The sequence below is a fragment of the Olea europaea genome, chromosome 8 (genome assembly GCF_002742605.1).
Source record: "Olea europaea var. sylvestris chromosome 8, O_europaea_v1, whole genome shotgun sequence".
Classification (NCBI taxonomy): domain Eukaryota; kingdom Viridiplantae; phylum Streptophyta; class Magnoliopsida; order Lamiales; family Oleaceae; genus Olea; species Olea europaea.
In genome coordinates, this window is record NC_036244.1 from 18,543,505 (window position 1) to 18,557,286 (window position 13,782).

Here is a 13,782-nt window from a genome sequence, read left to right on the forward strand (position 1 = left end):
GGGGGGGGGGGAATGCAACATGTTCTGATGTAATTTATGGTAATCAATTTGTTAAAATGTTGGTTAACCATAGTATGGAAAAAGTGATTGACTTATCAAATTAAACATCAAGCCACTAAATAGATCATTCACCATTGAAATTAATTATGTAACGACTCGATCTCTATGCGCAAGTAGATAATTTACGTACTGTCCACTTTGAGAGAGTCTGAACCCATCAATTTGAACTCAAGATCTCTATCTTATGAGGGATTTAAGTTAGATCCTAGTTCCAATTGAATAAGTCGCCCAATTAGTACTTGGATTCAGCTTAAGTATTTCATAAGACAGGGATCTTGCGTTCGAACCCTGTGAAACGCGACTGAAATTCGTTTCCAAAGCGAATAATACGTAAGTTAACGGTTTTGAAATAGAGACTGGGTCATCACAAAAAAAGAAAGGCGCTTTTCTTTGTAATGACTTGACCTCGTGCCTAAGCCGTTAACTTATGTACTATACGCTCTAAGAGATATTAGCCCATCTCACCCCTATTCGAACCCAAGATTCAATTTAAGTCTCTTAAGGAGATGTTATGGGTTCGAATCCTGATAACACAGTAGAAATTCTTGAGAGGTAAGATGAGACTCTCATAAAATAGATAGTACGTAAGTTAACGATTTGAACACAATAACGAATCGTTACGTATTATATAAACTTACCTAGGATAAACTTCCATAACGTGACAGAGCCAACAGTTCCCCATTCACCACAGTGCAAATCAACACGATGAATCATACCAGGGCTCGTAACTGATGTATCGTATGGTCTCTCTCTAAATATTTGATAGAATAAATTCCCATCGGATTTAATATCTATTTGAGAAACCAATTTTCCTTTAAGCCCCATTCAATTTTTTTCCCCACAAATATTACAAAAGAAACTATAAGACTTGATCTGAGGCGAGCAGTGTAAGACATGCTCCAACCTCAAGTCTTTATATAGTTGTCGTCTGCATGTTGATGCGATTGAGGATTAAAGATCCTCCACTATTCTAGTTGTCTTGCAACTCCCTCGCGGATAATTAAAATGTCTGGCTTCGCTTAAAAGCCCAGAGAATCAGCTTCTTTCGACCTTTTTTGCACGGAATGAAAGTTCATAATGTAGAAAAAAGACTGGTCTCTCGTAGAATCTATCTTTAATCATATTCTCAGGAATGGGATGCCTGCAGTGTGCACTAAGTGGGGATTCTTTCTTTATATCGCACATATTAAAAAATGGAAATGTTTCCAAATCTAAGAAAGTAGTGGAATGCACCTCTCGCGAATATTCACAACCCATATGGCAGTCAAATTTGAATCTTGTCTTCTTCTTTCTTTCTTTTGTCTTTTTCGTTCCTTTTTTGGTGTCCAATGGACTGGATAAAATTCTTTACATAGCCACATTGATATGTCTGCAGAAATGGGAATATTAGCTAAAATTGAAGTCCTCTGTGGTAGACACATTATTACACATTGATAGGGACATGATAAGACATAATACTTGATCATTAGAGCAGGAACAATCACCCCCCTCGTACGGGTTGCTCGACACACCAATTAGGTCTTATTTGTAGGTTTCAGTAAAAAATGGGTATTTTTCTGTTGATTAAAGAGTCCCGCAAGATTTTTGTATGAACAAATGTCACGTTAAGTTTAACTTTAAACCATGCTACCTTTACAAAGAGATGGCATGGGCATGGGCAGCGGCAGCCTCCTCGTACTCCTCCCTATTAGGAACTTTTGGAAGCTGGACAAAGATTAAAATATCTCCATTAATCTCTCAGTTCACTTCATTTCTATTCCAATTCTTAAGTGGAGTGGAACAATGTGTTGCCATCTATATTCTTGATAGATTAGCTGGAAAATGCGAGACTCGAACCATGGTTATATGCTTCCAAAATTTTTAATATTGGAAAGTCGTATTTTATGAAATTGCAACTCTATTAAATTGACACTTTCAACTGGATGGAGACACGTGGCTTGACCTGAACCGTTGGATTGGATTTGGAACCTTCTATTATTGGTGTCATTTCACTTGGCACGCTCTTCTCTCAATTAACGCGTCTGATTCTTAGTTCTTGTGAGAGAAAATCCTCTCGTCTGGTGAAGGTTTCGTCTATTTTGCTTCTTTGGCTCAAATCTCTGATTCGAGGCCTTAAACTTGTAAATCTTAGTGATCTGGTTAGATATTATGAGTGATTATCTATAAAACCCTATGTTCTCTTGAGTTGTGATGTTTTGAGAGAAGTGCAGTGAAGATTCTTTGTGATTCTTCGAAGGTGTTGGGTCGATCTTGAAAGATAAGTGTCTTTGCTTTATCTCACTGTATTTGTTGAACATTTGTAACCCTTCGTTCCCAATTTTTTGGCTATTATAGTGCAACCGAGCGTAATCCAACTTGTTGGATGCTCAACAGGGGATGTAGGCATTTGAAGTGGTCGTCGAACCTCTGGGGCGTAGGTCGAAAGAAATCTTGCGTTGAATCTTTAATTTCTTGCACTATTTTACTTTATGCCGATTTGAATATCTTGCTTTTCAATTTAATATAGTGTGACATTTGCCTTTCAGTGGTATTAGAGCCCCACTGAGGAGCACGATACCTAGATCTTGGAGAAAAAGGTGGATCTTCAACAGATCTAGAATTTTTGGAACTGCTGAAAAGTAGATTTGAATCAATTCGAGTTATTGAACTTACTTGGTGAGATCTTTCAATTTACTGTATATTACATTTAAGAAATTTGGGTTTTTTGAATTTTTCCTGATTTTCCAGTACACTGGTGAAACTCCATTGAGACTAATCGTTGTTCAGTGGCTCATGTGAGGCCTCTGAAATCTAAGATAAATCAAGTACGGATGTGTAACTTTGGAGAATCTTGCTGGAGGGATTTGTGAAACCTTGTAATTTGATCTCAGTGATTGCTTTCTATTGATTGATCCTGCCTACCCTCTCTTTTGATATTTTATGGTTAGTAAAATCTCATATTAATTTGTGATTTACTGTGATTTCAAATTGGCAATTTGGACTTCCTGCCTAAACTGTTTTGAACTCTTGATAATCTTTTTGTGATAACTTGCATGCATAGCTACTGCTAAATTTGAAGTCAATTAATTTGATGGTAAAATTGATTTTGATGTGTGGATTCAGAAAATGAAAACCATTTTGATGCAAATGAAATGTGCTAAGGCATTAGATGATTCATGGCCTGAGAGTTTAGAATCCACTAAGAAATCTGAATTTGAAGAAATTGCCTAGAGTACTATATTTTTGTACCTATCTAATAATGTGATCAGAGAAGTGGGTGAAACCACCATTGCCTCTGATCTTTGGGCAAAACTTAAGGCAAAATATACGACCAAAATCACTCCAAATAAGTGTTTTGTTTTAAAACAATTCTTCTCTTTTAAAATGGATCTTGCAGTTGACTTAGAAGAAAACTTAAGTAGGTTTAAAACTTACCTAAGACTTGGCTAATTGTGATGAAAAACTTTCAAAAGATCAATTGGTTTTAGTCCTATTAAACTCCATAGTGACAAGTATAAAGACATTAAAGCTGCCCTTGAATATGATAGAGATGAACTCACACTTGATGTTACAACCAATGCTTTGAGAAATAAAGCTTTAGAAATCAAGGCTGAGTTAAGTAACAGTCGCACTGGAACTAGTTTTTTAACTAAAGGAAAAACTTTTGAAAAACCTACACAAAATTTTAAGTTTTCAAAAACAAATAAAAGATGGACCGACAGGAGTAAGACCAACAATAATACAAAAGGTAAAAAATGCTATTGGCAAACTTGGTTATTTTGCAAAAGATTGTTTCAAAAAGAAAAATGATTCAAACGAGAAAGGTTCTGATCAAAGTAATGCCTTGGCCTATGATAAAACCAAAACTGAAAACGATTTTGTTTTAGTAAGTACTGAAAAATGTCAAAGTGATGAATGAATACTTGACTCAGGTTGCTCCTTTCACATGTGCTCCAACAAAAATTGTTTTATAAATCTGGAGAAAACTAAAGAGAGACAGGTTATAATGGGCAATAATTTTTCCTGCAAAGTGAGTGGAATTGGAACTGTCAAACTATTAATAGAAAATGGTAATGTTTTGTTCCTTGAGAACACAAGACATGTTCTATATTTGAAAACGAACTTAGTATCCTTAGGAATACTAGATGACAAGGAGTTTAACATAATTATGAATCAATGACATATAAAAATTCTTAAGGGGAATGACTTGGTCAATTCAGCCCCTAAGAGACATGGCCTTTATTACCTCAATGCTTAACCCTTAGTTGGATTAACTGCCTCTATTATGTTTGAAAACTTTACTCTGGCTAAATTGTGGCATGAAAGACTTGGTCATATTAGTAAAAAGGGACTGAATTTCTTGCATTCAAAAGGTGTATTTGGCAAGCATAATCTTGGTGATTTTGGTACTTGTGAACATTGTATTTTAGGAAAGCAAGTTAAACTTTCTTTTCCAACTGGAATCCATAAATCCAAACAAAGACTTGAGTATTTGCATGCTGACTCGTGGGTACCTGCTTCTGTCTCTACATTGACTGGTTTCGAATATTTTTTGCTTATAATTGATGTTTTTCAAGGAAAGTCTGGGTATATTTACTGAAATCAAAAGATGAGACATTTTCTATTTTTAATGACTGGAAAACTCAAGTTGAAAATCAGACTGATTGTAAAATAAAATACCTGAGAACTGATAATGGTTTGGAATTCTGCAATTATGAATTTGATATTCTCTGTAAAGAATATGGCATCATGAGACACAAAACTGTTCCTCACACACCATAGCTAAATGGAATGGCTGAAGAATGAAGAGAACTTTATTGAATAAAGTTAGATGTATGCTTTTAAGTTCTGGACTGCCTAAGATGTTTTGGGGTGAAGCAGTTAAAATTGTTGCCTACCTGATTAATATGAGTCCTTTTAGTGCTTTAAACTTTGTTGTTCCTGAATCTGTGTGGTCAAATAGTCCTGTAAATTACTGTTATCTGAAAGTACTTGATTGTCCTGCTTATGCTTATCAAAATATTGGTAAATTAGAACCAAGATCATTAAAGTGTGTATTCTTGGGTTATAATGACAATGTAAAAGGGTACAGACTGTGGGTTAAATTAGAAAAGGTTTATAGGGTAATAATAAGAAATAATGTTATCTTTAATGAGTCATTGATGTCATGTCTTGAAGAAAAAGAGAAAACTCTAATCGAAAAAGATGTTCAAATTGAGGTGGAGTCCTCCTGCAGTAATGAGAACACCTCTGTGTCTACTGTAGGGGATAATGCAAATGAAGAACATGTTATACTATCTGAAACTAAAAATGAAACTGAACACACTAAAGAGACTGATTATGTAGGTCTTCCCCTTGATGAGTATCAACTTACAAAAGATGGAAATTGGATGAAATCATATATATGAGACAGCCTATTGGTTTTGAAAAGGGTGATCCTAAAAATACTATTTGTTTACTAAAGAAATCTTTGTATGACCTAAAACAAGCACCTAGGCAACGGTACAAGAGATTTGACACCTTTGTCTTAAAGCTTCGTTTTAGAATAAGCCAATATGATGCTTGTACTACAAAGGTGATGGAGTTAAAAACTCATTATATTTGGTCCTTTATGTAGATGATATGCTGTTGGCTAGTTCAGATAAATCTGAAATTGATGATATTAAATCAAAGTTAAAATCAGAGTTTGATATGGAAGATCTTGGTGCTGTCAAAAGAATATTAGGCATGCAGATTTAGAGAAACAAAGATAAAAACATGTTGTTTCTAAATCAATGTGTCAAAAGTTTTGAAAAAATTTAATATGTTTGATTGTAAACCTATGACACTTTCTCTTGCTAATCGCTTTAAACTGTCTTCTGAATTTTGTCCTAAATTTGAAGAAGAATATGCCAGAATATCAAAAATTCCATATGCTAGTGTAATCGGTTCTGTAATATATTTGATGATATGCACTAGACCTGATCTTGCATATAGTATTAGTATTCTAAGTAGATTTATGAGTAATCCTGATGAAGAACACTGGCATGCTTTGAAGTGGTTATTACAGTATCTTAAGGGATCATCAAAATTAGGATTAATGTTTAAATCAGATAAAAATGGGATAAGTTTGAAAGGGTATACTGACTCTGATTTTGCTAGCAATAGAGATAGTAGAAAATCAACCTCATCTTATTTTTATACACTGTGTGGTACTGCCATTAGTTAGAAGTCTCAACTTCAGAAAATAGTAGTTCTGTCCTCTACAAAGGTAGAATATATAGCAGCTACTGATGTTGTTAAGGAGGGGATTTGGTTAAATGGCTTGCTGACTGAAATGGGCTTTGATGATAATCACATTGTGCTATTTTTTGATAACCAAAGTGCAATTCACCTAAGTAAAAATTCCATGTTTCATGATAGATCGAAGCATATTAATGCTGAGTACCATTTTATAAGAGAGATAATTTCAAAAGGTAAAATTAAGATTGAAAAAGTTTCTACTCAATTTAATCCATCTGATATGGGTACAAAAGTAATTCCTTTAAATAAATTCTTAAACTGTTTGAAACTTTTATCTTTTGATTCTTTGTCATTCATATACAGGTACATAGAGCAAATAAAAATGAGCTAAGGATTTGATCCTGGATGCACTATAGTTCCAAAAATTCTGGTAGCAAGATGGAGAATGTGAGACTCGAACCGTAGTTATATGCTTCCTGAATTTTTAATATTGGAAAGTCGTGATTTATCAAACTGCAACTTTGTTAAATTGACACTTTCAACTAGATCGAGACATGTGGCTTGACTTGGACTATTGGATTGGATCTGGAACCTTCAATTATTGGTGTCGTTTTACTTGGCACGCTCTTCTCCCAATTAACACGTCTGACTCTTGGTTCTTGTGAGAGAAAATCCTCTCGTCTGGTTAGGGTTTTGTCTATTTTGATTCTTTGGCTCAAATCTCTGATTTGAGGCCTTAAACTTGTAAATGTTAGTGATCTGGTTAGATATTCTGAGTGATTATTTGTAAAATCCTATATTTTCTTAAGTTGTGATGTTTTGAGAAAAGTTCAATGAGGATTCTTTGTGATTCTTCGAAGGTGTTGGGTCAATCTTGAAAGATAAGTGTCTTTGCTTTATCTCCCTATATTTGTTGAACATTTGTAACCCATCGTTGCCAATCTTTTAGGATATTATAGTGCAACCGAGCGTAATCCAACTTGTTGGATGCTCAACGGTGGATGTAGGCGTTTGAAGCGGTTCGGCCTCCAGGACTTAGGCTGAAAGAAATCTTGTGTTAAATTTTGCACTGTTTTACTTTATGCCGATTTGAATATCTTGCTTTCAGTTTAATATTGTGTGACCTTGGCCTTTTAGAAAATATAAGGCCCATCTTCACAAGCTCTCCATTGAGTCCGTACTGTGATATGTAGAAATTTACATATATAGTATCAATTGAAGCAAAAACAATTTTGAAACTGCTCTTAAGTTGTTGAATCAGTGTTCCTTTTTTTTTTTTTTTTTTTTTTTTTTTTTTTTACAATAATACTTTTGGAATATATAGATTTGTTCAACATCTAAACTATCCCTTATCCTGGATATTCTCTCTTCTATTTGATTAATTCATACTTAGCACAATAGTGATTGTGCGTTAATATTGAAGGTCCAGAACGTTCACATAAAACGCTTAAAAATTTATTGAGATATTGCTCGATATTAATTAGGATCAATTCCCTAGATTTCGATCATGTCAAAATTTAAAACTTTCTAGTGAGATTTTTTAGAAGAGAATCCAGCAAGTTACAATAAACTAAATTATTTCTCAAAGGTAATTAGTACATAATGTCTCTACATTTCACTATTATTGTGAAAATGATAATTATATTACCACTACAAATTTTATTAAATACACCACATTTTTCTTATTTACTAAAATATCATTAAGTAAAATTACATAATTAAGGTTTTAGTATACTTTTTAATTAAATAATCTATTGTTACACTGAAAATATACAACCTATTTTCTTTCTTTCTTTCTTTCTCCTCAACATCTCATTACTCATAATTTTTTCGGTGGCTTTTCCCTTCTTACACGACGACAAGATAATTTTCTTTTCCTCATGGTAAATGAATTTATACTCTATTTGACCACGATCTATAGATGAATTTTTTAAATTTATTTGTCAAGTCTGAAAGTTAAGAATCTGATTTTTTTTGTTGAGTCGAACGGATTTATTATGAATTTAAAACAAGTATGTAAGATTGTGATTTTTAATTTTTAATTTTTAAGTGGGTTTATTAATTTACGTTTATATACTCATCATAATTCTATGAATAGTGTGCATTCGTTACGTGAGACATACCCAACTCTAGCACCAACACCCTTGCTTTGGTAGCTCGGGTGTCCACCTTTTCATTTGGAATTTGTTTTCGGAAACATGAAGCATAAGATTCATAAGGCTAAGGCCAAGTTTCGTAAGAAAGCTGGAGTCAATACACGTTATTGAAGAAGAAAATTATGGTGTTTTTGTTGGCTGATAGAAATAATAAATGAAAAACAAAATTGCGTTTCCTTTTGGCTTGGTGCGCAGGACCATATTTTTTATTTGTTACTACAAATTTGTTGAGAATTGTGACATCAATTAGCTTTTTATCCTTGTGCCTTTGAATCAATTTTCTCATGAATTAAACTACTTGCATACTTTCTGTGTGTCCAAAAACAAAAAAGAAAGAAAAAGTACACAATAATATTTTATTATATTTTTTCAATTTTTTTTATTTTTATTAAATTGAGAGTATAATTGTAAATTCATTGTGGTGTATTTTTAAAAAAAATTATTTTAATTGTGGAGTGATTATAATGTGATGTAGTAATTAAAATTTGTAGTGGTAATATAATTACCTTTGTGAAAAATGTTCATACATTTTTTTTTTTTACATTTTTACCATTAATTATACATTTAATTGTGGAAACCATAATTTATATTCATTTTTATTTAATTTTTCAATTAAAATCTATGGAATGTCGTATATCTTCCTATTAAAATAAATAAAAAAAAGAAAAAGAAAATACTAATGCAACCATAGTCCCAATTCCCGACAATCACTACTATCTTAAAAGAGCGAATCAATTGATTATTGTTCATTCAGGACGTATTTATGTATTTCCCATTTTACCCTCAACTCCCTCGCACAGTAACTCTCACACTAAGGATCTAATGGCCTTTTTGTATATAGACAAAATATCTCTCTACTTTTATAAAAAGTCAAAAATAGTGTGCTACCTAAAGGGTTTGATCCCTATTTTACCCTTGAATATCCCATAATATCACATTTCACTCCTGAAATTATTACTAATGGTCTTCCAACGAGTGTGTAGTGCTACTGTTTTGCCTGATTTGAATTTTTACTTCCAAAAAAATAGTTGACATCATACACATATATTTTTTTTAAGAAAACGATGTAAATTATATTGAGAAAGTTGTCGCGAAAAAATAGTAAACATTAATAAAATAATTGATTTTTTTGAAGAAAAATGACGAGTTATACACATTTTTTAACATACACATTTGATGTATGTCTAACTATTTTCGATATTCATTTACATTATTCAATGTGTCTATGACATAGTTTTCAAAATGAATTTCAAGAGAATATAGAAGATTTATGCTAGATTTTTATAAAAAAAACTAAATAAATCACCCAATGAAAAAAAAATTAACACTAAAAAAGATATCAATCAACCAATGAAAAAAAAACATGCACATGCTCCGTGACATGGAGCAAAACTGCTCCATATCACATAGCAACTTTGTGATGTACGGAGCATCGCGCCGCAATAATTTTTTCCCCCTTTTCTTCCTTGGTGATTGATATATATTTTTTTTATACAAATTTATTTTACCCTTATAACGTGACACGAAGTATGTTAAATCATGTATATTGTTTATTTCCTAAAAGCAGTTGCGATAAATCAAAGTAAAAATTAACATAATGTTGAAAAAAATTTAATACACCGTCAAAAAGATGTCGATTAATTTATTTGACGATATTGAATATTTTGGATGTATATAAATTTTGGAGGATTAAATTCAAATATATCAAAATTGGGTTATTAAATAAAAATCTCAACCCCATTTAAGTGACAAAATATTATACTGTGACTCAGCTTGTGTTTGCCTCGGTTAATTTTTTTTTGTTTTTCTCTTTTTTATTTTCAATCACAGAATCATCCATAAAATAATATTACACGTAAATAAAAAACTTTTCATTAAATCGATTGGATATTGAACAATAAAAAAAGATTCGATTAATTACATGATTTAATTATATTGAATATAGTTATCAACAAATACGTCATTTATATGTAAAATAATCACTCAGACTAAAATAATATTTGATATATAAATTATGAACTCCAATAATTTGGGTTTTTCATCCATGCATAAAAGGAACATTTATTCTATCTCCAGAAAATACATTTCAATTATAGCAACACAAAATTAAGGCCAACTAATTTTTCATCTTGATTATTTTAACATCTAAAAAATTTATATATATTAAAGAAATTCAATCATTTTTCTAAGAATTTTTTTCTTATTGTTACTTTTTCCTCTCGATCAATTAATTTTTTAAATAATCTAATAAAATTTTTGACGTCATTTAGAAAATTTCCTAATAAACTTTTAAATTTTTTTTAATGTCAAAAGAGATATCATTTAAAAAATTAAGAATTTCGATAACAAGATAACTTTAAAAATTCATCAACGATTGTACGGTAGTCGAATGCATAAATCTTCTATATTCTCTCGAAGCTCATTTCGAGAACTATAGTTAAAGGTACATCAAACGTGTGTGTTCAAAACATATTATATATATGTTTCGGTGGTTCTTTTTTCGTATATCTTATATGTATCGATTATTTTGGACAAATATGAACTCTTTTGGCTTCAACTTGAACTCTCAAGTACACTCATGTATATTATCTTAGCCAATTCAATTAGTTTGTGACATCTACAAAATGATTGTTGAAGCTCATTTGTATAAGGGATTCCATCAATTTATAACCTCGAAATTTTAGGACTTGTAGTGCTTTTTATCCCAACAGAAATGGAAATGATAACCCTTGCATGTTGGATGGGTAACCAAAATGAAGTAATTGTATCACCTAGAGGATCATGTCTTGATTGAAAAGATGGTAACAAGAAAGGAAATTATGAGGACAATTGAAATCAATTTTCCCTGTATTTAATTTTACTTCATTGGGTGATGACTTGGAGCCATAGAGCCATTCATTTATTCCGTATGTGTAATCACATACAGTTAGTTAAAGACTAGCAATTTTAAAGAAAGCTACACTTCATGGATTTTCTGTCATATGTTTTCTAATTTTAGGCCAAAAATTTTAACCCCTTTTCTCTTTGACCAACAAACATAGATGTACGCTTAGGAATGGTAAGAAATATATGCTAATATTTTTAGCTCTTTCTTATCGTAATTTAGTTACGTTCTAAAATTTGACACTTAATTCTTCGAGTAATGTTGATTTTCCAACTTTGTAAATATTTTACTTTCAGTTTTATGTCAATTCTCATTTTCCAATCCTCTCATCTTTGAATATATAGTTTTATATTTCTGGAGAGGTGTTTCAAAGTATTAATTCTTTCATTCATGGACAAAGTTTCTTGAGTGATTGCAATGTGTTAATACAACGTCGTCGACATTTAGAGCTATTGCTAGACAACATCTCATCGATGTTTCAGAATAATAGAATAATTGCTTTAGCTTTTTGGGACTGCAACAAAGGTTTGGAATTTTTATGCACATCCATTTATATATTATATTTATATGTCTTCTTTTCTTTTTCCAATTTTTCGTGTTCGATTTGTTTGTAGTAAAGAAGTATTAAATCTGGTACATAAATAATGTATGCTACTCTTCTTCATTTCTTCCAGCTACTTTCTTGGAGATGAAACCTCTATGGCAAACTTCTTATTTTCCAATCCGGTGAGCTAATTAATATGTTTTTATATTGGCATGAGTTGATGCATACACAACTAAACAATTTTCAGCCTTAAACCTTTTGTTGATCTTATTCCTCTCTTTTAAATTAGAAAATATTTTATGTGTTCATTGTAGTCTATCCAAATAATGATTTATAATAGCATAATGCATGATTTTACACCAAGAAACTACAAAACAGATTTCTTACTAAGAATTCAGTGTGCATCAAAGTTTTCCTTATGATACACTTCTATTTTATCCTTTATGTCAACGCATGAGAGGATTATTTATCTTATAGCTAAACTTATACTTGAAGGTTTGTACTATTTACTAGTCACTTAGGTTCGGATCAAATTTCACTGAAAGATTCTGATTGCATTTCGATTTATAGAATCCAATGACAGCATTGCACATCAACTGTAGGAATGAAAAATGTTTTCTTTTCAGTTCTCTAATAGGTTGCTAAGCAGCAATCTGTAATGTAATAATAATACATGATGATGCAGAGTGTGTCATATATAAAGATTACATTTCTATTTATCATTTTAAACAATTAATCAAATTTGTAGATTTATTGAGAGAAATGAATAGATATTTTGATACGTTAATATTACCTAAAAAATGATATAGCATGTGCAATGCGCAAGTGAAAAACTAGTATATATAAAAGAACAAAATTTGCTACTATTCATAAGACATCATCATGACATCATGCTAACGTATATATTGTTACATCAAATTTCTCTTCTTAATACCATCAAAATGCATTTTTAAGCCATTTCGTTTTCCTCTTAGTTTTATCCATTTCTCCACGCAATGGCCATGCCTCTTACTTCCAGAACCAGGTACTCCATTAGCGCTTTATGGCTTCCATTTTCGAGATCTCATCTTCAAGTATCATTCATTCATCCACATGTTTTAGGTCTAACAGATCTTTTGAGAAGCCCATGTTCTTCTTTGATCTCTGCACCATAATCGCGTTTGATATTAGATTTTTATCATCAAATTTGTCACTGCGTGCCCCTACTTCCACGAATGTCTCTTTGGTACAAGTTCATGCACTACATCACTTTCTTCAATTTTTTTAATTCATTTTCTTGGAGTGAAAACATTTTATTTTATTTTTTTTAGTCAGAGTTGTGTTGGTAGGTTCTCTGTTGTAAAGGGAGTTATAATCACCTTTGTTTCAAATATTTTTATATTGATTTTTATAAGTATTCTTGGAAGAAGTGAGATTCTAGAAGAGTCGAAGTGAAAAATATTGCTTTGATCTTCGTGTTCTTGTCATTTTCAAGGTTTTTTTTTTTTTTTTTTTTAAAGAACTGTATTTGTAGGATGAGGAAGATAGTTACTATGAATTGACTGTTAAGTCTAAAATTTTGATCTTAATCTTGAACCTGTCCATTGATGCCTTGATTTTAATTGTTTATTTCACTTTTCATTTATATTTATTGTATGGACATTTGGCGATTTTGGATAAAGCTCAATGAATTAAAGAAGTTATAGTTTGTTTTTAATATTTATCATATTATCTGCCACCAAGAACAATGTCAGTGGCAATGGTGTAAGGGGATTTGATGTTAGTATGTAGTTATGCTTAGTGGCTAAGACAATACATGAACTTAATATGATTAACATTGTTGGGTTTTAATATCTTCTTTTTTAACTTATGCAGACAAAATGTGTGATTGTTGTTGGTTTTGTTTAATGTGAATGAAATGGTTGAGTTGATATACTGATTGCTTTAACTCTTCCTTT

General features: G+C 31.6%; 1 protein-coding gene across 1 annotated transcript in view; it reads right to left on the reverse strand.

The window, feature by feature from the left end:
* Positions 1-961, reverse strand: part of LOC111399079 (kirola-like) — a 1,828-nt gene extending 867 nt beyond the window's left edge. The window contains exon 1 of the mRNA XM_023026307.1: positions 699-961. Coding sequence (XP_022882075.1) covers positions 699-885 — 187 coding nt within the window. The 5' untranslated portion in view covers positions 886-961. The remainder of the gene's footprint in view (positions 1-698) is intronic.
* Positions 962-13,782: the final 12,821 nt, after the last annotated feature.